General features: G+C 44.6%; 1 protein-coding gene across 1 annotated transcript in view; it reads right to left on the bottom strand.

The window, feature by feature from the left end:
• lrrc7 (leucine rich repeat containing 7) overlaps window positions 1-25,918 on the bottom strand; it is a 377,242-nt gene that overhangs the window by 58,673 nt on the left and 292,651 nt on the right. The window contains exons 18-19 of the mRNA XM_085982772.1: window positions 20,328-22,032; window positions 1,985-2,104 (exon numbers count right to left, since the gene is read on the bottom strand). Of these exons, the coding sequence (XP_085838898.1) occupies window positions 1,985-2,104; window positions 20,328-22,032 (1,825 nt within the window). The remainder of the gene's footprint in view (window positions 1-1,984; window positions 2,105-20,327; window positions 22,033-25,918) is intronic.

The raw sequence follows: 25,918 nt of genomic DNA, 5'->3' as shown, positions 1-25,918 counted from the left end.
AGGGTATAAATGGTTCCCATTCAGCTGGTATATATTTCAGTTGAGGAATAGATGTTATAAGCGCTTAGTCAATGTGGGGAGAGGGTATTCCAAGGAGGTCACAGTGCATATGGATCTCAGATTAAACACTTACAACCTCAATACACCTGCAAAATGTGTTCCAAAGCATCAAAACAGAAAATTCCGGCATCTGAAAGTGAACTCATGTTACAGGTCCGCTTTTATGCTGCAGGTGCAGCTGTCAAGTATACAGCTAGTTGCTGAACCCAGCACATTCAGCTGGCGTGTTTGCCGCACGATGTGCAACATGCTGAAAATGTTGCAAAATGGGAAGAGCCTCTTAAAATCGGATTATCCAGGCAGTTAACAAGCAGTTAGCTGCCTTAAGTGGCTCTCCCACCGCTTGGTGTCGGGTCTGCGAGTTGCGTGGAGACGGGGAGTTCGCAACCCGCCGTCAATCATTTTGATTTTAACTCCGGACCCACCACCAAACCCGCCCTCTGAGCGCCGGCAAAATCGCAACCGAAGTAACAACACCACATTTTGGAAGGGGTGCATGACACATCAAGATTTCTTTTCATCAAAATGGCCCAGTTGATAGAATTTTCACCTCTGAGTCAGAAGGTTATGGGCTCAAGTCCCAGTACAGACTTGAACACATAATCTAGGCTGACAATTCAGTGCAGTACTGAGGCAGTATGGAGTTGTCAACTTTAAGGTGAGATATTAAAACAGGGCCCCATCTGCCTGCCCAAGTGGTGGAAAGGATTCCATAGCATCATTTGAAGAAGAGTGGGGCGTTCTCCATGTCATGGCCAGCATTCCACCCTCAACAAGCACCATTAAATAAACAGATTATCTGGTCATTCATTCATTTGCTGTTTGTTTTGCTGTGTGCTGACTGACTGCCCCATTTGACTACATAACCACAATGACTGCACTTCAACAGTAGTTCATCGATTGGACTTCCTGAATATGTGAAAAGATGGAATATAAATGCAGATTCTTTCTTCATATGATTTTGCTTAAAAATTTATTTCAAAAAGTAGGGAATAGAAAATTAAAGAATGAGACGATCAGTCAACAAGAAGAACAGAATTAAAATTGTATTTCAGGTGTGAATTTAAGTTCTATATAATTAAATTTACAGTACAAATCTATTGCTGATCTTTGAGTATCTTTATTGCTGTAATATTAGTGTTTGTTTCAACATCACAGTATATAAACTGAAAACAAATAAAAAGTCAGCCCAGAAAAAGGTATTTTGTTGTATCTGTCAGCAGTCCAAGGACTAATTCATAAATTTTAATTTAGATTTTAATTCTTCTCGATCGATGGAAATGGAGTGGGGAGCAGTTGAAATAGAACGGCTCCTTTTCCTGCTGATTCCCCATTTTAATGCCACTGTTTTTTGGCGGCAGACGAGGCTCCCACAAAGAAAGTCGGGCCTCTGTGGCCCCTCGTCTCCCCACTAACTCTCCCCAGTTGCAAGACCCTCGCAACACTTCCCTTCCCACACTTACCTTGCTGCCAGCAGCCTTCTCTTGATGCCTGGAGTTTGATTGATCTTCGTTTCCCCCCACTGGCTAGCTGCCGCTTTCCGCTGGAAATGGCCAAGCAGCTGACCAGCTGCATTCAAATGAGGCCCGGCAGTAAAAATCTGCCGGGCGGCTGACAAAGACTCCTGTGTGGGATTGCCGTTCCCTCCTGCCATTTTCCCACCGAAAGTTAAAATCGGCCTTATGGTGTTCACAAAACGTACAATCAAAAACAGACCATAGCAACAATTTATTAAAAAAATTACACATGTAGAACATCAAAAGGTTAAACTCACCATTTGGAAAGTCTAAACCATAATGACAAAATAAAACTGAATACACTGCTAGGAATATAAAGGAACTTCATGGAACAAGTATGAAATCACAAAACATATCGTTATGACAAATTGTAGCAGAAAATTAAATCCACCTTTGTACGGTCTAACCTTTTTAATGATGTTCTCTGGTGGTACATCTCTCCTCCCCAATGCATATGAGCTCCATTGACTGGTGGGAGATATATCTTCCAGTTCACTGTCATGAACATTGCTCTGTTGTGATGGTGTCTGAAGACAAGAAAATCAAACATAGTAATGCTTAATGCTAGAAACTTGCACAGTTTAACAACAAGTAACGTTAACAGTTGAGGATTTCCCCAGAAGTAAATGCACTGGTTGGTGTGGCATTCAGTCCCATAGATCGGGAAGGCCTGAGGTTTAATTCCTGACTTGTGCTGAATTGCCTGTCATCCAAAGTGGCAGTGGATTCACTACAATTGGTTTCAGCGTTCCTGGGCTAGTTAGAGGAAATAACTTCAGCCAGGATTCTTGCTCCTGATTGCTATTCAATGGCCCCTGCTGGAAAGTGGATGTGGAGTGTGTTAAATCCGTGAATCTTGATGTATGGTGTCCTTCAATAAATAGACAGAGACTGCAGAGGAACAATCAACAGGTGTTTACTGGATGAGGGTTACTCTAAAACTAACAGTACAGATCCCTACTCAGGGTTTATATACAGGTGTGGTCACTGCCAGTACTACAGTATACAGGAGCTGTAAAAAGTAGTTCTCCCCTTAAAGGTACATACACTACAATTCCTCCCCTTTTAGATTAACAGTACCATAACATTCATTTAACAATTAACACTTTTAACATGCAACATTAACTGAAAATAGTCCACTTATAAATTCAGTCTTTGGGGCGGCTTCCTGATCCTTTCTGGATAGCGCCTTTCCTGAGTGTCTTGCTCTTGGTGCGGAGGCGATTCTGGCCCCCTGTCGTCGGTTGGTTCATCAGCTTCCGATGCTACTGTTTCTGGGGTAGATGCTACCTGTATGTCGGGTTCATCACCAGGTACGCGAGACATGGGGTTGACTCGTTCCTGTGACTCTAGAATCTGGTCGACATGGCGTCTCACAATGTTCTCCCCAACATTCACTTTGTACATTAGTGGCCCCTGCCGTGTGCATATCGTTCCTGGTTGCCATTTCTCTGTTCGGTAGTCGCGGGCCAAGACTGGTTGCCCTACATTGAAGCTCCTTGTCGGCTTCTCATTGATGTGCTGGAATTGCTTATTCTCAACATTTCTTCGTACATTTGGTCTGAGCAAATCCAGACGAGATCTCAACCTTCGGTTAAAGAACATCATGGCCGGGGTTTGGTTGGTGACTGCATGTGTTGCATTTCTGTAGGCTAACAGGAAATTGTCCACCTTATGCTGCAGTGGAATGTCGTCATCGCACATGGCCCTTACTGCCTTTTTAAAGGTTTGTACGAACCTCTCAGCCAATCCATTTGTGGCTGGGTGATACAGGGCGGATGTGTAATGCCTTACCCCGTTCCTTTTCATAAATTTCCGAAACTCTTCGGACACAAACTGTGGTCCGTTATCAGAGCAAATCTGCTCTGGCAAGCCGTTCCTGGCAAATATGGTCCGTAGGACTGCAATCGTTTTCTCCGTGGTGGTGGAGGACATTTTGATCACCTCAGGCCATTTCGAGTGCGCATCCACGGCTATTAAAAACATTGAGTCCGTGAATGGACCAGCAAAATCAATATGCACCCGTTGCCATGGAGAGGAGGGCCACTCCCATGGGTGTAGAGGGGCATGTGGTGGTGCATTTTGGGCCTTCTGGCATCCTGAGCAGCTCTTTGTCAGGTCCTCGATTTGCTGATCGATCCCCGGCCACCACACATAAGCCCTAGCAAGGCTTTTCATTTTCACCCCTCCCAGGTGGCCTTCGTGAAGCTCATTGAGCACTCTCTCCCTTAACTTGGGTGGAATTACCACTCGGGATCCACACATCAAGGTCCCCTGGCAGACTGACAGCTGTTCTCTTCTGGATGAGAATGCTGGCAACAGTGAGTCGCCATGTGTTGGCCATCCCTTCACCGTCAAGTCATATACCCAAGACAGTGTCGGGTCATTTCGGGTCTCCTTCTCTATATCCGCGTTAGTTACTCGCAAGCGTTCAATTATAGTCGAATAAAATATTTCGACAGGGTCCACTGCTGGTGCTTCCTCCGCAGTAGGCAGTGGCAGGCGTGATAGCCCATCAGCGTTTCCATGCTGTTTCGTGCCCTTATACTCTATTTCATAATGGTTCGCCCCTAGAAAAAGGGACCATCTTTGTAGCCGTTGCGCAGTCATCACTGGAACGCCCTTCTTTTGGTTTAAAGATGGAGACAAGTGGTTGGTGGTCAGTCAGCAAGGTGAACTTCTGCCCGTGCAGATAGTGGTTGAACTTTTTTACTCCCCACACTAGGCTGAGGGCCTCCCTGTCAATCTGGGCGTAGTTACGCTTGGCTGAGGTTAGTGACCGAGACGCAAAGGCTACTGGCCTCTCCAAGCCGTCCGGGAATTTGTGCGACAGCGCCGCTCCAATAACATAGGGTGATGCATCACATGCCAACCGAATTGGTAGTGCTGGGTTGAAATGAGCCAACACCTCTTTTGATGTAATCAATTCTTTGCACTTCTGGAAAGCTCGTTTACATTTGTCATTCCACTTCCATGGTACCCCCGTTTGCAGTAGGGTGTTCAGTGGGTGTAGTACTGTAGACAAATTCGACAAGAACTTATGGTAGTAGTTCACCAGCCCGAGGAACGACCTCAGTTGTGACACATTTTCCGGTGCTGGAGCCTTGACTACTGCCTCAATCTTTTCAGGGGACTTATGTAACCCCTCTTCATCAATAACATGGCCACAATACGAGATCTGCTTCTGGAAAAACTCGCATTTGTGGCGATTAGCTTGGAGCCCATATTCCTTCAATCTAATGAGCACCTGCTCCAGTTTGGCGAGGCGATCACTGTCATTTTCGCCCATGACCAGGATGTCGTCCAAATAACACTGGTTCCCTGGAATCCCTTGCAGGACTTGATCCATTGCCCTTTGCCAAATAGCTGGAGCTGATGCTACCCCGAACACCAGCCGGTTGTATTGGTAGAGACCTTTATGAGTGTTGATCATGAGGTACTGTTGAGGCTTCTTCTACCTCCATTTGTAGGTACGGCTGGGCCAGATCAATCTTAGTGAAGCGTTTTCCTCCAGATAGCGAGGCGAAAATATCTTCAATCTGCGGAAGCGGATATTGTACCGTGTGAAGAACTGGGTTCACTGTCACCTTAAAGTCCCCACAGATGCGAATCTTCTTTGGTTCCCCAGGCGTATTACTCAACGACCTCTTCATTACAGGAACGATGGGTGTAGCCCACTCGCTCCAGTCCACTTTGGACAGTACTCCAGAACGTTCCAAACCTTCCAGCTCTGCTTCGACGGCTGGGTGGATCGCATGAGGCACCGGTCTGGCGTTAAAAAACTTTGGGCTTGCATTTTCCTCTATTTTGATCGTCGCTGTTATGTCTTTTAGTGTTCCGAGTCCCTCCTGGAACACTTCTTGTGTGTCAGTTAGCATTTTTGACAGTCGTCCAGGTGTGACGTCGTCATCCTTTTTGGCATCTACCGTCAGTGCTTGTATGGCATGCCAATCTAACTGTATCTTCCGGATCCATTCACGTCCTAGTAGTGGTGGTCCTCCATCTGGCAATACATATATGTCCATTTTTGGTGTTTCCTTGCCGTTATATATAACGTTCACCCTTATTTTTCCTTTGGGGTAGACTTTTGGCCCCATGTATGTCTTCAAGATAATCTCTGTATCTCTCAAGGGTATATGTGAGAATAGTCGCTTGTAGTCCCTTCGGTTTATGACTGTTAAGGCTGATGCTGTGTCCAATTCCATTTTCACTTGGACTCCATCTATCTTGAGCGTGACCCAGATAGTTTGGTGATCCTCCATTTTGGTTACATTATGTAGTTTCAGACAACCCAGCTCCTTGCTTCCGGAGTCTGTATCACTTTTCTGTTCATCTGAACTACTCTCCGTCACCTTATGTACCTTTTTGTATTTCTCCTGTGGAGATTTCTTGCTGCTGGTTTTCTTTCCCGACCTGCAGACTCTTGTTATGTGTCCTACTTTTCCACACTGTCTGCACACTTGGTCCTTGAACCAACAATCCTTATGGTCGTGTGTTGTTCTGCCGCAGCGATAACACTTCACTGCTCCATATGACATTTCATTTGTGCCATATTCTTGCGGTCTCCGTTGTATCTCTGCAGCACCCCGTGCGGCTGCTTCGTGTGATACTGCCATGTTGAAAGCCTTGTCCAGCGTAAGATCCTTTTCTGATAGAAGCCGTTTCTGGGTTCCTTCACTTTGAAGCCCACACACAAACTTGTCCCTTAAAGTATCTGCTAGTCCCGTTCCAAACTGGCAGTGTTTCGATAGCTTGCGCAGTTCCGTTAAATACTCAGCATTACTTTCGTCTTTATGCTGGTTCCTTTTGTGAAACTTAAATCTTTCTGCTATCAGCAGCGGTGTAGGGTTTAAGTGGTCCTGTAGGATTGCCACTATGCTTTCAAAATCCTTTTCCACTGGCTTCTCTGGGGTTACTAGGTTTCGCAGTAAGCCGTACATTTTTGTACCCATGGAATTCAACAATACCAGTGCTTTCCTGGCATCTGGCACTTCATTCGCCTTGCAGTACACTTCTCTGCGTTCTACATATGTCGCCCAATCTTCGACTTCATTGTCGAACGCTGTGACATTGCCACTCTTCTGCATCCCTGGGTGTGGTTAGGCTGGCTAAAAACGGCGTCTCCCACGCTCTCCCTTCTTCTCTGCTGGCTCAAAATGGCGTCTCCCGCGCTCTCCCTTCTTCTCCGCTGGCTCAAAATGGCGTCTCCCGCACTTCCCTTTCTTCTCCGCTGCGGCCCAAATGGCTTCTCCCGCGCTTTCTTTTCTTCCCCCGCGGATGCTGCTCAGCCCTTGAACACCGGCCGCGCTCTGCGCGTTTTCCTGCACGCTTCTCTCGTTGACGCCGCTCGGTCTTCAACCCCGGCTGCGCCCTGTGCGCTTTACCTTCTCTCTTACCCATCGACGCTGCTCGGCCTTTTTCTGTGCCGTCGGTCGGCTCCCGCCGCCGCTGTCCGGGAAGGGTCTGCGCCGTACCTGCTGCCAGCCCGCTGCGCTGGATCGTCGCGACTGGAGAACCAAGCCCAGCTCTCTACAGCCTCCTCTGCGATGCTCAAGTCCTCCCTGGATGGTCGACGCCCACACTGGTGGAATCGGCCTTCTTCTTCAGAGTTGCAGGTAGGTTCGAAACGACTCGTCGCCAATGTTAAATCCGTGAATCTTTAGGTAGTGGTCCTTCAAATAATCGACAGAGACTGCAGAGAAACAATCAACAGGTGTTTACTGGGTGAGGGTTGCTCTAAAACTAAATAGTGCAGATCCCTACTCAGGGTTATATACAGGTGTGGTCACTGCCGGTACTACAGTATACAGGAGCTGTAAAAAGTAGTTCTCCCCTTAAAGGTACATACACTACAAGTTCCGTAATATTGAGACTGATGCACAGGCAGACAAAAGCAGTATGTACAAGCATTACTAATACAGTGATAAAGAATGCAAGATAACAAAGCTGAAAGGTTAGCAAAATACAATTGAGCTTTGTTAACATTTTCTAAATTAAAGTGGTACAATTAAATTTTAAAAACAGAAGTGTGTGATTGAAACAGATAGAGATAGTGCATGCTGTGAGACAGTTTAGACTCAGCATGCACTATCTCTACTATTTCTACATGTATCTAATCTATTTACATGCTGAATTTGCAATTAGGAGCTAGCAATAAATGAGAAGGCATATATATTGTACTAAATTTCTTTCTTTTGTTCAGATAAAATCATGTGGGGTGGATTATCCTCTGTCTCTGTATTGCTGCCACACGTTGAGGTGGGTTTTGCGTCGCCACTTTGACCCTGGAGTTGGGGAGGGCGGCGTAGCCCAGCGCAAGGGTAGCCCAAGGTTTCCTTGTGGGGACTAGAGGAGACTCCTGCGCCACCTAGCCCACAAGGAAACTTCAAATAAATGTTAAAAACTTACCTTACTGGGCCGGTCACGGCCCTCGATGCAGCTCCCGGCAGTTTTGCCCCGGCTACCATTGCTCCCCCACTCAGGCCTCAGGTAAAAATAACAATTGGGCCCCGATGGCATTGGAGCATCCTGGGCAGCCTGACAGCGAGCTTGTTCGCAATGGCTCAGAGCACGGAGGTGTCCAGCTCCAACTTGTGTCAGGGCTTCGTGCAGAGCAAGGAGACCATTCTGTCCAACATGGATTGAGTGGGCAGGTTCATGAATGCGACAGTGACGTCCAGCATAACGGAGCCTCTGCTGATAGCTCTGACAGGTTCAATGGCTGCTCACACTGCTGCCATGGAAACTCAGATGGCTGCCACCTTGGCTCTGAGGGCCAGTGTTGACAGGGGCTTCCAGAGCATCAGATCACTCCTGCAATCTGTACTCATGCAGAGCCATACGAGTGCTGAGGCGCAGTTCCATAAGAGTGGGCTTCGCTCCATGGGAGAGGTCCCTGCTGTCCTTTCTCCGGATGATATCTTGCCTGCTCCCCCACCACTCAGTCCGCCACAGTACCCCACAGCCAGCTGGGCCAGACTGCCCTGGCCTATGCCAAAATGCTGCAGTGTGCAGCGGGCCCTCTAGGCCCACAGCTGAACAAGGCCACCCACCACAGCCATCTGAAGTGTCCTCAATAGCGGCTCAGCAGCTTTCCACCTTCCAAGATGTAGCTACTAGGAATACACTTCATAGGAGCACTGGGATAGGCACACAATAACACAAGACAGACACTAAGGGATTGCATAAGGTTGCTTCTAATTATGCCTGGTAGGTTTAATTATTAGATCATCACAGAAGTTAGGTTGCTCTGTTGTGATAAGGGCTCGAGTTGTAGTAATAGAAATATGGGGAGCTGCCACATAGGCATTGATATCTTGTGATCTAAACTAAAAAAGCACCAAATATAAAACTGCCTGTTGTTTGAAGGACAATAGATACTACAGTCTCCAAGTTCAAAATGAGAAAGAATTGACAAATGGTTAACAATGATGTCTCTAGAATTACATAGAAATTATAACACGGAAACAAACCATTCAGCCCAGTCAGTCAGTTTTGATGTTTATGCTCCAGGTAGCAGTAGTCCTAATCCCAGTTGCCTGCACTGCCCATATTCCTTTATCCCCCTTTCCTTCAATCGCCTATTCTTAAAAGTTGACATGCTCTCTGCTTCAATAATGACTTCCAGTAGTGCATGGCACAGACTTACAACCCTCTGTGTAGAAAAAAGTTTCTCTTGCTCTCTGTCATAAATCTGTTACATTTAATCTTATATCTATGTCCTCTCATTCCAGAACCCTCAACCACTGGAAACAATTGGTTTCTATCTACACTGTTTTAAACACTATCAAATCACCCCAAAATCGCCTCTGTTCTAATGAAAACATAGGAACCGGAGTAGGCCATTCACCCCCTTGAGCCTTTTCCGTCATTCAATTAGATCATGGCTGATCTGTATCTTAACTCTATTGACCCATCTTGGTTCCGTAACCTTTAATAACCTTGCCTAACAAAAATCTATCAATCCCAGTTTTGAAATTTTCAATTGACATAGCCTCAACAACATTTTGGGGGAGAGAGTTTCAGATTTCCACTACCCTTTGGGTGAAGAAGTGCTTTTTGACATCACCCCTGAACAGCCAAGCTGTATTTTTGAGGTTCTGCCCCCTTGTTCTGGACTCTCCCACCAGAGGAAAGAGTTTCTCTCTCTCTACCCTATCAAACCCTTTAATCACCTTAAACACCTGAATTAGATCACCCGTTAATCTTCTATATTCAAGGGAATACGGGCCTAGTCTATGCAACCTGTCCTCATAACTTAACCCTTTTAGTCCTGGTATCATTTGGTGAATCTGCGCTGCACCCCCTCTCAGGCCAATATATCCTTCCTGAGGTGCGGTGCCCACACTGAATGCAGTACTCCAGATGGGGTCTAACCGGAGCTCCGCCCAGCTGTAACATAATTTCCATCCCTTTGTATTCCAGCCCTCTTGAAATAAAGGCCAGCATTCCATTAGCCTTTTAAATTATTTTTTGTACCTGTCCATTAGCTTTTAGTGATTTCTATACTTGGACCCCTAAATTTCTCTGCTCATCCGTGATTCCTAGCTTCTCACCATTTAGAAAATGCTCTGATCTATGTTTCTTAGGTCCAAAGTGGATGACCTTACCCTTTCCCACATTTAATTCCATCTGCCACAGTTTTGCCCACTCACTCAATCTATCAATGTCCCTTTGCAACTTTCTGCTCCCATCTACACTATTTACAGTGCCACCTAACTTAGTGTCGTCAGCAAACTTGGATATATGGCTCTCTATTTCTTCATCCAAGTCATTTATAAATAGAGTCAAAAGCTGCGGCCCCAGAACAGATCCTTGGGGGACACCACTAGTCACATCCTGCCAATTGGAGTACATACCCATCATCCCTACTCTCCATCTCCTACCTCCAAGCCAATAGGTTACCTCTAATTCTGTTGGCTCGCATTTTTGTTAACAGTCTCTTATATGGAACCTTGTTGAATGCTTTCTGGAAGTCCATTTAAATAACATCCATAAATATTCCCTTATCCACCACATTAGTTACCTCGTCAAAAAATTCAACTAGGTTAGTTAGACATGATTTACCCTTTACAAATCCATGCTGGCTCTCTCTGATCAGTTTATATTTGTCCAAATGCTCAGTCACTCTGTCCTTAACAACAGATTCTAGTAACTTCCCCATAACTGACTTTAGACTAATAGGCCTATAATTTCCTAGTTTAACTTCCTTACTCTTCTTAAATAGTGGAATGACATTGGCAATTTTCCAATCCAAGGGGAAAATTGCTGAATCGAGAGAGCTTTCGATGATCATGCTCATTATTTGCTTCCAACTGATAGTTTTAAAAAATAAAGCAAAGTAACAAGGGGTGGCGAAGAGATGCGGGTGAGTATAGATATGTCTCCCTTTGTAACGTTATTACAATATGACAGCACAAGGATGGCGGTGTTTTCATCAATACAATAAAAAAGGCCATCTAGTTCCTGCATATAGGAAAAATGCAAACTGGTATGAGATATGCAAAATTGGCTGTAAGGATATGACAGAACTTTAACAATATGAAAGACCACTTTCAGCAACTTGTGAGACTCGGAAGTTCAGGTTTTCGATAACCTCAAATGGAAGTGTGACAACATTTCTGAAAGCCTTTGGAAAAGCTCAAAAGGCAGCTCAACCCATTAGCAACCTTTGTCAGGGAGGTGGTGCTACACAAAATGCTTGTCCAGATGGTGGCCCTCTTTGACACTCCACGATATCATTCCCTTGGGCCAGCATTGCAGCAATCCTACAAGGAGATGGAAGTCATTTAGAGACTGCTACTGTCATTGGCTTTACCAACACTGTATAGTAGCATAGTAGCTGCAAGTGTCCTTGGAGCAGTTGAAACAGCTCCTGCATCTGGCTGTCTGTTGACCCAGGACTTGTGAAGACAGTTCCCCATGACTGTCGGTAAGTAGGTGCAGTTATTGTTGGCGGCATCTTGGTGTGTGTGGTAAATTAGGCTATGCTGGCTTTTGATCACATGTTAAATAGGAACACTCCTTTGGTGTTGACTGTGGGGCTGGGGGCAGAAAAAGTTAGAACGATTGGCACAAAGACCTATGAGAACCTAACACCAAGGGAAAAAGGAAAAAAGGCAGAGTTCCAGCCACTCAAACTGCTAAATCCGATTGTTCCAACCTGAAAATCTAGTCTGAAGAGTTGGGGCCCTGTTTAGGAGGTACTGAACCTTAGTGACTAATACCCAGTACATCTAATATTCATTAGAGTGTTGGAAGTTCCTCACAAACACCTCGTTGAATCCTAAAGCCTCATGACTGCAGGATCATGCTGTGAACATGATGGCTGCCATGTTTGCCCATATAATGGCACTTACTGCACTTCAAAGTAATTAATTGATTATGAAGCACTTTGAAGTATCCAAGAGAAGCGACGAGGCACTACAAAAGTGAACTCCTTTTCTTTTAAAGGAGAATTAACTTTCATGAAACTCATTCAGCTAATGCCAACTCTTTTAATTTTTGGTGAATTTCTGTGTTCTTCAGCGTGAAGGTACTCGTATTGGTAAATAGATCACTTTCCTAATCCAGCAACCAATACCAGCATGAAGCTATCTCAGGTAAAGTCTAGTACTGCCAGCTAATGGATTGAAGCTCCAAAAACGTTACTTACCCCATACTCAGAATAGCAACCCTGACTGTACTACTATGACATTTTCATTTCGCATACTGGCCTCTGAGTGAGATTGCCAATGCATTCCTAATTGCAGTATTGCCAACTCTCGTGATTTAACCGCGAGACACGCAATTTTTAATTAATATTCACTCCAACTCGCGATCTCGCGATTCAACAGCGAAAACTCACGATTTTTTCTGCTGTCTTCATCTTCGCCATGTTTCCTGTGGTTGGCTGTTGCTGGACACATGGGTTCTGAACTGGGGGTCTGTGGCTCCCTGGGGGTCCATGAGTTTGTTTGTGCCATTAGTAGTCTCCCACGAGTTGATTTTCCTATCAGAAAACTCCCCTGCGTATTTGAGACGATTGGAATAGTCTCAGATACAAAGACCGCGCATGTGCACTGTTGGACACCATTTGCAATGCGTGTTGGGCAAGTTCACTGGCTTGCGGATTATCTCGGTAAGTTTTGATTGAAACCCGAGGGTCGGGCAGGAAAATCACTGTATCTCCCTTCATTCATCGTCCGCTTCCTGGAGCCATTTTCAGAGCTTGAAGCAGTTTAAAATCCTTTGCATCTGTTTGCTCCTGGGATCGGGATATTTTTTTCTTTTCCGGGGAGGGCAAATGAGCAGATTAAAAATAATTAACAGGGAGGGAGAGGTCCAAGCGGAGAGAACAGTCCAAAATTACAAAATATGCGGAAAGGAATCTAACCAGTTCCAGGGAGGGTCTCGGCCTAAATTGGGGGCTCACTGGTGGTGGAGAGACTGACGTTTGCCATTTTCGCCGGGAATGGCAGTATACAAGAGCGGGCGGGGAAAGAACGGCAGTGTCGGCGGCCTCGGGATCCGGGTCTTCTTGCAAGTGGCAGCCGATGGCTGCTCGCCTCCTCGCGGTGCGGGGAACAGGACAGGGCAGGCGCCATCTAATCTGGGAAGGACTCCAGTAAATGAGTTCATTTGCACGTGGCTTTGGAGGGGGTGAAGGGGGTGGAAAGAAAGAGACTTGCCAGTCTGTGGGCCTGCAGCAAACCCTTGCCCCCTCCCGGTGGTTTGTTCCGGCAACCTCGTGGGGAAGTGGGGGTTAAGGGTGGGGTGGATGAGTTGGGGTTAGGGGGTGTGAAAAAGTGGAAAAGAGCAGTGTTGTTGGGGGGGGGGGGGGGGGGCTACGACAGTCAGTGCCCTTGGCCAGGTGAAAATTAGCTGAGGCGCTCACTTTCAATTGCGATGGGGTGTGCGTTGTGTGAGGCGTATACGTACAGGAATTGGGTCAGCAGTGATTCCTGTCAACCCTCTCGATAAATATCCACTTGGGTAATGTATTGGAGGGCAACAGAACTGGATCCAAATATTCTTGGGAGAAGGGGGTGAGAAATCTGATCTCTGGTATCTCTTGTAGCACTGCAATACTTTGTGTGTGTGTGTGTGTGTGTGTGTGTGTGTGTGTGTGTGTGAGAAGGAGTGAGAAAGCAATCCGGTTTGTCTTCATGCATGCTGCAAATTGATGGATCTGAGTTGTGCTATGATTCTGCAGTACTGGGTTCCTATTACTAGAAGCCCTTTTATTTTAATTGAGCTGTAGCAGGAGAGCTTCATGTCAGTAATCGGATAGTGACGGCCGAATTCGCTTCCTGTCCAAGAGGAAAGGTCAGCGAGGGGTCAGGTAGGGAGAAAAATAGCAATCATGATCTCTTACCAAATCTCATGATTTTTAAGAGTTTGTCTCCTGATTTATGTGATGGTGGGGTTGGCATTACTGTAATTGGTGCCAAAAATGGTGTCAACTGTGGTTCAGTGGGTAGCACTCTCACCTCTGAGTCAGAAGGTTGTGGGTTCAAGTCCCACTCCAGAGCTTTCAACACAAAAATCTAGGCTGACACTCCAGTGCAGTGCTGAGGGAGTGCTGCACTGTCAGAGGTGTCGTCTTTTGGATGAGATGTTAAACCGAGGCCCTGTCTGCTCTCTCAGGTAGACGCAAGAGATCCCATGGCACTATTTCAAAGATGAGCAGAGGAGTTATCCCCTGTGTCCTGGCCAATATTTATCCCTCAATCAACATAACAAAAACAGATTATCTGGTCATTTTCACATTGGTGTTTGTGGGAGTTTGCTGTGTGCAAATTGGATGCCGCCTTTCCTACATTACAACAGTGACGACACTTCAGAAGTACTTAATTGGCTGTAAAGCGCTTTGGGACGTCTGGTGGTTGTGAAAGGCGCTATATAAATGCAAGTCTTTTTTTTTTTTAAATTGGGGGAAGTTTTGTGTTGTGGGCCTATGCTAACTAGGAACTGGCTTGCGATTGCCTAAACTGATTTCAAACATGACCCTTATACCCAGCAGACAGAAGATACTTTCATCCCATCAGTCTGGGCTAGAATTGAACCTTGGTTCCAGAGGTAAAAAGACAATGGGGGTAATTTTGACTTCAGATAGTAGTGTAAAACACACGATATCGGCCCAGCTGCACATTAACCACCTCTCCTGATTTACGTTTCTATTGACTTCGGGGGTAAATGCTCCACCAAGTGAGGTAATGAGCCATACAGATCAGAAAAGTTCTGCGTTTCATCCAGGTCTGTGATGATTCAGCTGAACTCAACCAGGGTGGGAGCAGGGTGCTACAATTGGCCAAAATGCTCCTAGGTTTGAGAGAGTAGCAATGAGAGCCAGGGTTGCCATTCTTGAGTGCTAGATTGTGTGTGGACATCAGATGAGGAGAGGTTGGGGCTCAACTGGACTATCCCTCCCCTCCCCTCCCCACCCCACCGAGTCCAATAGTCCTGGCAACAGTCATGTTAAAAACTCACACTTGGAGCATGGCCACTTGGGTAAGGTACAAAAGGGTAGCTAGCACTTCCTGTGGAACTATACCATATATGAATCAGTGGTTTCATGAAAGGAGGAGTGCAAATTGACCAATTCAAATGAAAATAGTCATATCTCTTTCAGCAGTTTCATGAGAGGCCAACAGGCAATCAATTCAGTTAATAGCCATGCTGCTGACCTTCAAGTGAACCAGTGAATAACCACTTGAAAATAAAAGTCAAAATCACTGTCTTAACCTGATGATTATTCACGGCAGTTACTGTTGATATCCTGAAAAGAATTCTGGCAGCTAGAAAAGAGATAATTATTTTAATAGTTGTTGCTGTCTAGAAACGCGCTGATGCAAAGCAGCTATTTGTTACTGAATTTAATTATTCAGGCAAAAAGGAAGAGAAGGCACATTTTATTCATAGTTGTAAAAATGGACCAAAATTAACTAAATGCAATGTACCTGAGAGAAAGCACTAACAGTATCTGTTGGTGTGAAGCAACATTTTTAAGGCTTGTCTGGCACGTAACAAAAATACCAACAGTTTCCCATTTTGATCATTTGTTAAAAGAAACTCTCCTGGTGCAAAAATACTCAATGTGCCATGCATAAAAAATGGCAGAGACCCAACACCCATTTAAAAGGTATATATAGCTCCTTTTGAAATACTCAGCAGGTCAGGCAACATCTGTGGAGAGAGAAACAGAATGTTTCAGGTTGATCACCTTTCGTCAGGTCATCGATCTGAAAGGTTAACTCTGTTTCTCTCTCCACAGATGCTGCCTGACCTGCTGAGTATTTTTTGTTTTTATTTCAGATATCCAGCATCCGCCGTATTTTGTTTCTGTATACAGCTCCTTTAATGACTCAGTTTGTTAAGGTACTGTGCCATGTGAAACTGAGCCACACTTATCAGAAAAGTACCGATTCAATCCTTGATCTCTGCTGAGTTAGCTGATCACAGTCAGAGTGGCAGTATGGGCACTCCAGTTGGTGGGTAAGATTCATTGAGGGTTCCAACTTCTGATTAATATCTAGTAACTCTTGCTAGAAAATGTGTGTGTGCAAATATTGGGTAATAATAGGATTGGGCACAACTGTGATCCCTCCCTCCCTGATGATTAAATAGCATGCCAACACTCAGGGGTCAAAGTTCCTCAGGGATTCTGCCGGTCTCCTGCTGTAACTGGTAGAAGATCAGCTGTGGCTCAGTTGCTAGCACCCTCGCCTCTGAGTCAGAGGTTGTGGGTTCAAGCTCCACTCCATGAGACTTGAGCACATAAAGCTAGGCTGACACTCCAGTGCAGTGCTGAGAGAGTGCTGCACTGTTGGAGGTGCCGCCTTTCGGATGAGACGTTAAAACCGAGGCCCTGTCTGCTCTCTCAGGTGGACGTAAAAGATCCCATGGCACTATTTCGAAGAAGAGCAGGGGAGTTATCCCCGGTGTCCTGGCCAATATTTATCCCTCAACCAACATAACAAAAAAACGGATTATCTGGTCATTATCACATTGCTGTTTGTGGGACCTTGCTGTGCACAAATTGGCTGCCGCTTTTCCCACATTACAACAGTGGCTCCACTTCAAAAGTACTTCATTGGCTGTAAAGCGCTTTGAGACGTCCGGTGGTTGTGAAAGGTGCTATATAAATGCAAATCTTTCTTTTATTAGTGAAAACCCCCAGAAATAGGTGGGGACCCGGTTGTGCCGGGGCTCCGCCATTTCCATGAATTTCTGATTTGCCTCCTCTGTCTGCCTCTTACAAGGCAAATTAAGGAAGGGAAGCCAGGGGCAGGAACACCCTACTTAGTTGAGACCAAGTTAAGTTGAGAGCCGGAGTGTCTGTGGAGGACTGTACCCCAGGTAAAGTAAGGCAAACCAGCCTCCACAGGGGTAGATGTGGGCCCCATCAGTGGGGCCAAGCATGCAGCCTAGACCTCTGAAGAACCCTACAGGTATTTATTTTAAAACATTTCAAGATTGGCCCCCTTGCTCAGGGGCCCGAGATAAACATGGCCAGGGCTCAGCACAGTGGATGGGGAGCATCCGGGTAACCTCGCTACAATGCTGGGCGGGCACCAGAATTTCCAGCTGCATGGGGCAGCCAGGCACCAGAAATACACCCTTTGTGCTTGACTGCCCCATACGAATTGCCCTCCCATTGTTCTACAAACTACAGCAAGGTCAGAGCTAGAGGACACTGGTGGGCACGAGTGCAGCTTAACCACTGGGATATATCATTTAAAGGAACAAAGCAGATGGACATGAAAGATGTAGACGAGGGAAAGGTTGGAAATCAGCTAGCAAGTGAAGGTTGGTAAAGACTGGGCATGGTATGGCAATGCCCTTATACTCATCATACTCATACAGAAGGGTTATCACTGGGTAAGCCACTGAGCACTAGTGAGAATGAAGACTTGGGAGTGCCATTTGTCCATGGAGAAGGAAGAAACCACTGCCCTGAGCTGAGGAGCTTAGGGACCAAGTCTTCAAAAGAATAATGATGTTGGCGCATCAGTCTCATGTGGAGGGAGTGAAGATGGTTTCCATGTATAGGATTGAGATGATGGATAAATGGGAGAAATCCACCTGCATCTGAAGCACATTGCAGAAAGTTTCTCATGACTTGCAGTACACTCTGGATATTATGACAGCCTGGGAGATTGCTGCAGTATCAAGATGGGCTTCTAAGGACATTGGTGGCTTCTGGGGTGGCAGCTAAGTGTTGCAATAGATGCTTTGAACAAGACACTTTCAGAGCACTTTCAAGACCTGATTGGGACAATTCAGTCTGTTGTGACACCAACGAGTAATACACCAGAAACTGCGGCCAGCACCAACGGGCTGCAAGGAGTGGGAGTAAATGTTGTGGACTCTGCAGGAAGCGGCTATGAACCCGCTTCATTAAAGCCCTCTCCAATACCTACAAGGGAGTTTCATGCATGAGCCCAGCACCCGTTGTTGTAAGCTCCGGCTTGTCGGAAGCTGGTTCCTCTGAGAAAGCAGCTACCCTGAGACGAGTCACCTCAAGCCAAGGGAACTATTCCAGCTACCCACTGCTCAACCTCATTTCATTCAGGGAGTATTTTGTAAGAGTAGTAAATTAGGAACTGGAGTAAGTTAGCTGGTACAAAAGATTAAGAAGTAGTTGTAGAAAGGGGGAATTGATTTTGTTGGCACTTTTTGGTGAATATTGTTGTTTAAAGTAAAGACAGCTTGATCACAGAGTTGTAAGTTCATTTCTGTGATTACTTTCAACCTTTAGGAGTTGGCTGACAGCAGGGAAAATATAGAATTCTGTCTTAGGAAAGACCTCGGCAGAAATCTTGGAAAATGAGGGTCTTTGTGAGGGTGTGGCGGGCGATGCGGGTGGGGCAAGAGAACAGGCTTGTGAAGTGACTTTATTTGGTGAGTCAATGCTTATTTGTTGAAAGTTGTGCTATCAGTTGTGTTTTCATTCCATTTCTCCTCCTTCTTCTACACCCACCTTGTGCTGTGGGGGTTGCTAACTAAGACTTTGTGGTCTTAGACTCTGCTGAGTGGGAGTCTATAAAGGACATTTTAATTCCCTGCATCCAGCGAAAACTGGGCAGAATGGGAGTTAAAATCGGCACTTCTATTTGCTGCTCCATTCCTGTCTCTAGTTTTTTTTATAGTGGCTGAAGTGCCTACCTGATTCAGGTGGGAGTTGCATTAATATATACTAATCGGGGTCCTGTGATGTACATAGAATCCCAATGGCATTTTAATGACATACTGAGCGTGAGAAGCTGTTGAACCCCCCTGTGACTTACCTGAGTGACAGGATGTAAATGAGGCTTGGCAGTTAATATTGGTCAGGCCTCCCACTGAGACACCTGGGTGGGCATCCCGCTGGCTTCCCACTTGGGAGTTAAATTTCCCCTTACGTGTAGGGAAGTTTGGTAATGCCAGACTCTGAGCCTCCAGCCTAGCCTCCTCCATGTTTTCATCCAACTCCTTTTCATCTCAAAGTAATGAGCAATCTATGTCTAGAATGCAAAGCAGTACTTTGAGTGCAGCTGAGTAAAAATAGCAGCAAAAGACCTGAATCAACCCCCAAAGTATTAACAAATTTGTTGTGCAGACAAATAAAACATCAACCTTCGGTAGTAGCACACAAAATGGTTTCTTTATTGTGGTATCTACATCAGGGATAACTTGCAGCAGTTCTTAGACACTGATGTAGTGGCAGTAATTATTTTGGGAAAGTTTGTGGTAGAAATCAGGTGGAATGGTTTGTATGGGTTAGCCATGTCCTATTGACGCCATTTAAATGTGGTCAAGTGGATCTCTCGCGGGCCTTAAAGGGAATTGGAAAAGGGAATTGGCAGTTTTTTGGGAGGGGAATGCAGGTTCAGTTTTATTTATTTTATTTGTTTTTGGAATATGGGTGCCACTGGCAGAGCTGCTTTTAATGCTCATCTCTAATTGCCCTGAGATGGTGGTGGTGGGCTTTCTCCTTGAACCACTGCAGTCCCTGTGGCGGTGTTGCTCCCACAATTGTTAAGTAGGAAATTCTAAAATATTGACCCAACAATGATGAAAGAATGGCGACTTGAAAGGGAACTTGGAGGAGATGGTGTTTCCATAACTTTGCGACTCTTGTCCTTCTCAGCGGTAGAGGTCTCAGGGGAGGAAAGTTTTTTTGTGGTGGGAGTTTTTAAGAACACATTTAACTTGATTTACCACCCCAAATCTGCCCCAAAAATGGAAATTCAGAGGAAAATTCAAACCCAGATTTCTAGATTTAAAAAAAATTATGACTGTTCAATCATGATAACTGGGTTCTGGTATTATAGATGCTAGATGGTATGGGAGACACAATGCTCTTTAATTACTTAGACCCTATGACAGCTACCTAAAGGTTTTCATAGGCAAGCAGCCTGCTCTCACATTAGCCATCACAGCTGAGCTCAATTCCGTCTTCATCTGACTTCCACATACATGCACTTTCAAACATGGGTCACAGGATTGGAACTCTGGGTGATTTTTGCCTCTGTAGCTGAAGGCACTGAAGCTAATTGTAATGCCCCTATCACTACCTTGGCTGAGAGCAACTAATTCAGCATAGACCAGGGATTGAACTTGGGATCTTACTGATGTGCATGGTTTAGTTCAACATTTGGCAGCAAATTTACCAACTCAGCCATCAGAGGAGTTAAACAAATGGCTTCAAATGGTATTTTCAAGAATTGAAAAAAAAGGCAACATTCAGACCAGTGAAACTTTTTGAAAAGAAAAAGGCACACTCACCCTATCTAACCTTTTAGCTTCTATATGCCTGAGCAGTTGTTGTCTCCAGTCTAGAGGAATTTTAGCAGAGCTCTCATCTCCTTTCAACTGTGAAGACCTGATCCTTATGTCATTGCTCTCTGAAGGCTTTTCATTGTAGTTACTGATGTTATAATCTGAAGGTAATTTCTCTAACAGAGCTGCCATGGTAGGCCTTGCTGAAACCGGCCTGGTTTGAGAAAACCCATAGCTTTCTGTACTGTAGCTCCTTGCAGACAAAGGCCTCCTCTGAGTTAAAGGTTTATCTTGGAAATTCCTACCCTGATTTTTTATGTCTTGGAATGTTGAATAGTCTTCTTCATATCTTCCATTCCTTTTGAGATACTGTGACTCAACCAATGATGCGCTGTTCTGGTGTTCTAAAACTCCTCTGAAGTGCGTCCTGACATATCTGTCACTTTGTGGCAGCTCTGGAGTTTCATTCATCCTTCGATGCAACACCATTTCTGTGGAGGTTGCCAGGGAGTCACCCCTTCTTAAGAATCCAGCCCTATCCCCTTGACTTGAAAACCGAGGATTAGTTGGTTCATCGTTCACTGAAGGCTGGGAGAATGAATACATATGTTCCATGGGTTGATAACCTCTGAAGGAGCGTGGACTAATGAGATCTTTTGAAACATTTTTGCTTTGCTGGACACCATAGTCAACATTATGTGTAAAAGAAGTGGTTACTCTTCTCTCAGGTTTAACATTTACTGTACCTTGGGGATTGAAACTTTGGTCAAAATGGTACACTTTTTTTGTAATTGGAATCTTTTGAGAGGCCTTTCCACTTCCATATGTTTCTGATAAATCTTCATCCAACATTGGAGCAGAATGGCTGCGTGACATACCATGTTCTTGTATTGGTATTTGCTCTGGTATATCAATGCTACCTGGATTTTTTGAGCTGGAGCCATAACTGTCCAGTGGTATATTGTAAATCTTGAAGGCCCCAATGTCAATTTCATCAATGCTTTGGGATTTCTTAAACTGGCTAGCTTTAGCCGATCTCATCATTGGTGCAAGTCTCTCTGTACTTTTACTGACAATAATAGCACTCTTGGCAGACTCAGGTCTGCAGATATGTGTGAATTTATCCACATGACTTCTACTTAAATTGGATTCTCTAGAGTTGATAAAACTCCACGGAGCACCTGATGTAAATGTGCTGGATAGTTCAGTAATTCCACGCACTGACTGTAGTTCTGAATCTTTCCTGTCGGGAATAGGACTGCTGAAAGGAGTGTTGTCCAATTTTGACGGAAATGCTGTCCTATCCTCAAATGGACTAGGTGTCCTAGTCCAGTTCTGCCAAGGATTGCTTGGAGGCACTTCAGTTTCTGGTGTATTTCTGACACTGTGCACTGTATGCACAGACTGTTCTAATTCCAGTGGAACTCCTATAATTCTGTCCTGTCTCATTAATGGCCTACGTCCATGGGCAGATGTGCTCCTCGATTTTGTACTTATTAAGGGGTTGGCACTGGGATTTTCTAAGATTGAAGTGCTTTCTTCTGCAACAAAACCTGTATTGTCATAATGTGAATTATCATTCCATTTATCAGAAAAAGTATCAGTCACTGAGCGCCTCTCAGCCCGCTGTTGTAGACTTGCTGTCGATGCTGCCTCCCTCTGGCTGAGTAAAGGTTTTGCTTCAATGTTTTGTTGAAATGTCTGTGTTAACCTGCTGAGTCAGAGAAATGCCAGATATTTGAATGCATATCAGAGAATTCCTGATATTTGAAAGTTCATTTATCCACTAACTTAGAAAGACTGAACAGCATGAAGCTGTTCCTGCAGTTCTAACAGAGAACATTGGAGTATCAGCTGTCATTCAAACTTGCCTGTCATTTGTTGATTTTGGTTGGGTCACCAGATAGTGGTGCAACACAGTGACAGAGCACTTGATCTTGGAGCTGTGTTACTCACTAACTTTTTGTCACATGTCACAATCCCAACCAATGAACCCAGAGTTCAAAGGCCAGTGTCTAACCAATGGCACTGGTCATCCATCCCTTACCATATGTTTAAAAGCTTTAAGAAAATCATTTGTAATCTTTTATGACCATTATTAATTAGAAAGACTTAGAACCTGATTAGGAAACAGTATCCAAAAACCTAATTAAATAATTCTACCAATTTGCCCAACTTTCCAGTTTGTTGCAATCTCTTACAGCTGGTTTGGAAAACAGTCTGGGATGTGGACCTACCCACAAGGACTGCTGAGAATACCACACTTTAATTGCTATCTAAATGGAGATCAGCCAACTAAGGCAAGTGGATCTGAAATTCAAGCTTATGAGTTTCTAAGAGTCAAGCACTCAACCATAAGAACATAAGAAATAGGAGCAGGAGTAGGCCATTTGGCCCTTCGAGCCTGCTCCGCCATTCAATAAGATCATGGCTGATCTTCTACCTCAACTCCACTTTCCTGCACTATCCCCATATCCCTTGATTCTCTTAATATCCAAAAATCTATCGATCTCTGTCTTGAACATATGCAATGATTGAGCCTCCACAGCCCCCTGAGGTAGAGAATTCCAAAAACTCACCACTCTCTGAGTGAAGAAATTTCTCCTCACCTCAGTTCTAAATGGCCGACCCCTTATTCTGAGACTGTAACCCCTGGTTCTAGACTCCCCAGCCAGGAGAAAGATCCTCCCTTCATCTACCCTGTCAAGCCCTGTAAGAATTTTGTATGTTTCAATGAGATCACCTCTCATTCTTCTAAACTCTAGAGAATACAGGCCTAGTCTACTCAATCTCTCCTCATAGGACAATCCCCCCATCCCAGGAACCAGTCTGGTGAAACTTTGTTGCACTCCCTCTATGGCAAGTGTATCCTTCCTTAGGTAAGGAGACCAAAACTGTACACAATACTCCAGGTGTGGTCTCACCAGGGCCCTATATAATTGCAGTAAGACGTCTTTACTCGTATACTCAAATCCTCTTGTAATAAAGGCCAACATACCATTTCCTAATTGCTTGCTGTACCTGCATGTTAACTTTCAGTGATTCGTGTACAAGGACACCCAGGTCCCTCTGAACACCAACATTTCCCAATCTCCCATCATCTAAAAAATGCTCTGCTTTTCTATTTTTCCTACCAAAGTGGATAACTTCACATTTCTCCACATTATATTCCATTTGCCATGTCCTTGCCCACACACTTAGCTTGTCTATATCCCCTTGAAGCCTCATTGCATCCTTCTCACAACTTACAGTCTTCTCTTTCTTCCCATCCTCTTCTGTTGTCTCCCTTGCTCTTTCACCTCACCCTCTCTTTCTCTCCCCTCCCATCTTCTTCCTCACCCTTTACCTAACCTCCATTGTCCTGCCTGGGACCTGTTATCCACCCACCACCATACCTTTCTTGATCCAAACACTGATGACCCAATGAGTGTGAGTAAATATCACAAAGCCAAGTTCTGATGAAAGGTAATATTAAATATTAACCTATCTTTTGCTCTTTTAGATGCTGCTTAAATATGCATTTCAAATGATTTTAAAAAAAGAGTCCAGAAATTAGTGTCGGTAACAGATAAACAATTAACATGCTCACGTGACATTCCTCCGTCTATCATTTTAATGGAGTCGTTAACCCATTCCATTAAAATAGAAAACAGAAGAAATGTCATTAACATTTGTCCACTATTAATACCAGCAGCAATTTCTAGGTTATTTTTCACTTTTGATCCCATCTTCAGCAGGTCAGGTAGCATCTGTGGTAGGTAGGGTTAACATTTCAGGTTGATAAACTTTCATCAGAACTGGGAAATGTTATGGATGAACAGCTTATAAGGCAGAACAGAGCCAGGGAAGAGGGGGTGGAGGAAACAAAAGACTGGTCTGTGATTAGGGGGAGGCCAGGAGATGATTAAATGACAGCAGTGATAATGGTGTGACAAAAGGAGGCAATATTAAGGAGAGATTAGAGAAATAAAAGATGTATCCGAGAACCACAGGACGTATAAATGGTTACAGCAGAATAGCAGAGAGAGGGGAGCATGTAAAGTCTGGCAAAGCAGAGAAGGCTGCAGTGGCACGGGAGTATGGTGGGCACCCCATCAGCCGTGTACCGTGTAGGGAATTCCAATCCCAGGCACCGGCCTTTAGTGCTTTTAGTGCCCTTTTCCTTATTGGATGCAAGACAGAGTTCTACTGTCACAGGGAACAAGTCCATCCCATTTGTCGTTGATCTCAAACCCACCTACCTGCCTTCTCCCACATCCCCCAGTCTTTTCTCTCTCCACAAAAACATTTAAGCGTCTTTTGAATTCAGGCAATTTACCTCAGTAGCTTTCCTGGTAACTCAGTGCACAAGTTTTATTCTTTGTGGAAAAAATACATCAGATCTTCCTTCTAACTAACTTTTAACTTTTAATATATTTTATATGTAATAATCTGTTATTTAAACACACTGACACGGTGAACAATGTCCACCATTACTCCTGTCAGAAAATCTCAAAAGTGACAGTGATCAGTGGAATGACTCTCCAGGCAATTCCTATCCGCACTCATTGATTAACATCTTTCAAATGGTTTAATTGCTGGAGAAAATTCTGCCCATTGCATCATCTTCTGCTCCAACTCATTCTTTCCCAGGACTTCAAATCTGTGAAACCCTTTACTTCACTCAGTCATCCCTTTCTCTAACTATCTACAAGCTTTTAAAACCAAAGCTTGATGCCACCTGATCACTAATTGCCAACTTACCTCATCTGAATATAAAAAGTACAGAGGAGAAGTGAAAAATGAAATAAGAGTGGCAAGAGACAGTACAAGAATAGATTGGCGGCTAACATAAAAGGGAATCCAAAGGTCTTCTATACACATGTTAACAGTAAAAGAGTTGTCAGAGGAGCGGTGGGGTCGAATAGGAATCAAAATGGAGAACTATTGGTGGAGGCAGAAGGCATGGCTGAGGTACTAAATGAATATGTTGCATCGGTGTTTTTCAAGGAAGAGGACTTTGCCAAAGCTATGGTAAACGAAGAGGTTGTCGGGATACCGGATGAGATAAAAATAGATAAAGAGGAGGTACTAGAAACACTGGTAGTATTTAAAGTGGATAAGTCACTCGGTCCGTATGGTATCCATCCTAGGCTGCTGAGGGAAGTAAGGGTAGAAATTGCGGAGGTGCTGGCCACCAATCTTCCAAACCTCCTTCGACACAGGGGTGGTATCAAAGGACTGGAGGATTGCAAACGTTACACCCTTGTTCAAAAAATGGGAGAAGGATAAAGCTGGCAATTACAGGCCAGTCAGTTTAACATTGGTGCTGGGGAAACTTTTAGAAACAATAATCTGGGAGAAAATTAACAGCCACTTGGACAAGCATGGACTAATAAAATAGAGCCAGCACGGATTTGTTAAGGGCAAATTGTGTTTGACTAACTTGATTGAGTTTTTGATGAGGTAACAGAGAGGGATAATGAAGGCAGTGCAGTTGATGTTGTGTATACGGACTTATAAAAGATGTTTGATAAAGTACCACACATTAGGCTTGTTAGCAAAATTGAAGCCCATGGGATAAAAGAGGTAGTAGCAGCATGGATACAAAATTGGCT

Source organism: Somniosus microcephalus, chromosome 3 (genome assembly GCF_052327205.1).
Source record: "Somniosus microcephalus isolate GS21.2 chromosome 3, FLI_Smic_1.0, whole genome shotgun sequence".
In the NCBI taxonomy this organism is placed as follows: domain Eukaryota; kingdom Metazoa; phylum Chordata; class Chondrichthyes; order Squaliformes; family Somniosidae; genus Somniosus; species Somniosus microcephalus.
This window is presented reverse-complemented; position numbering and strand designations above follow the sequence as displayed.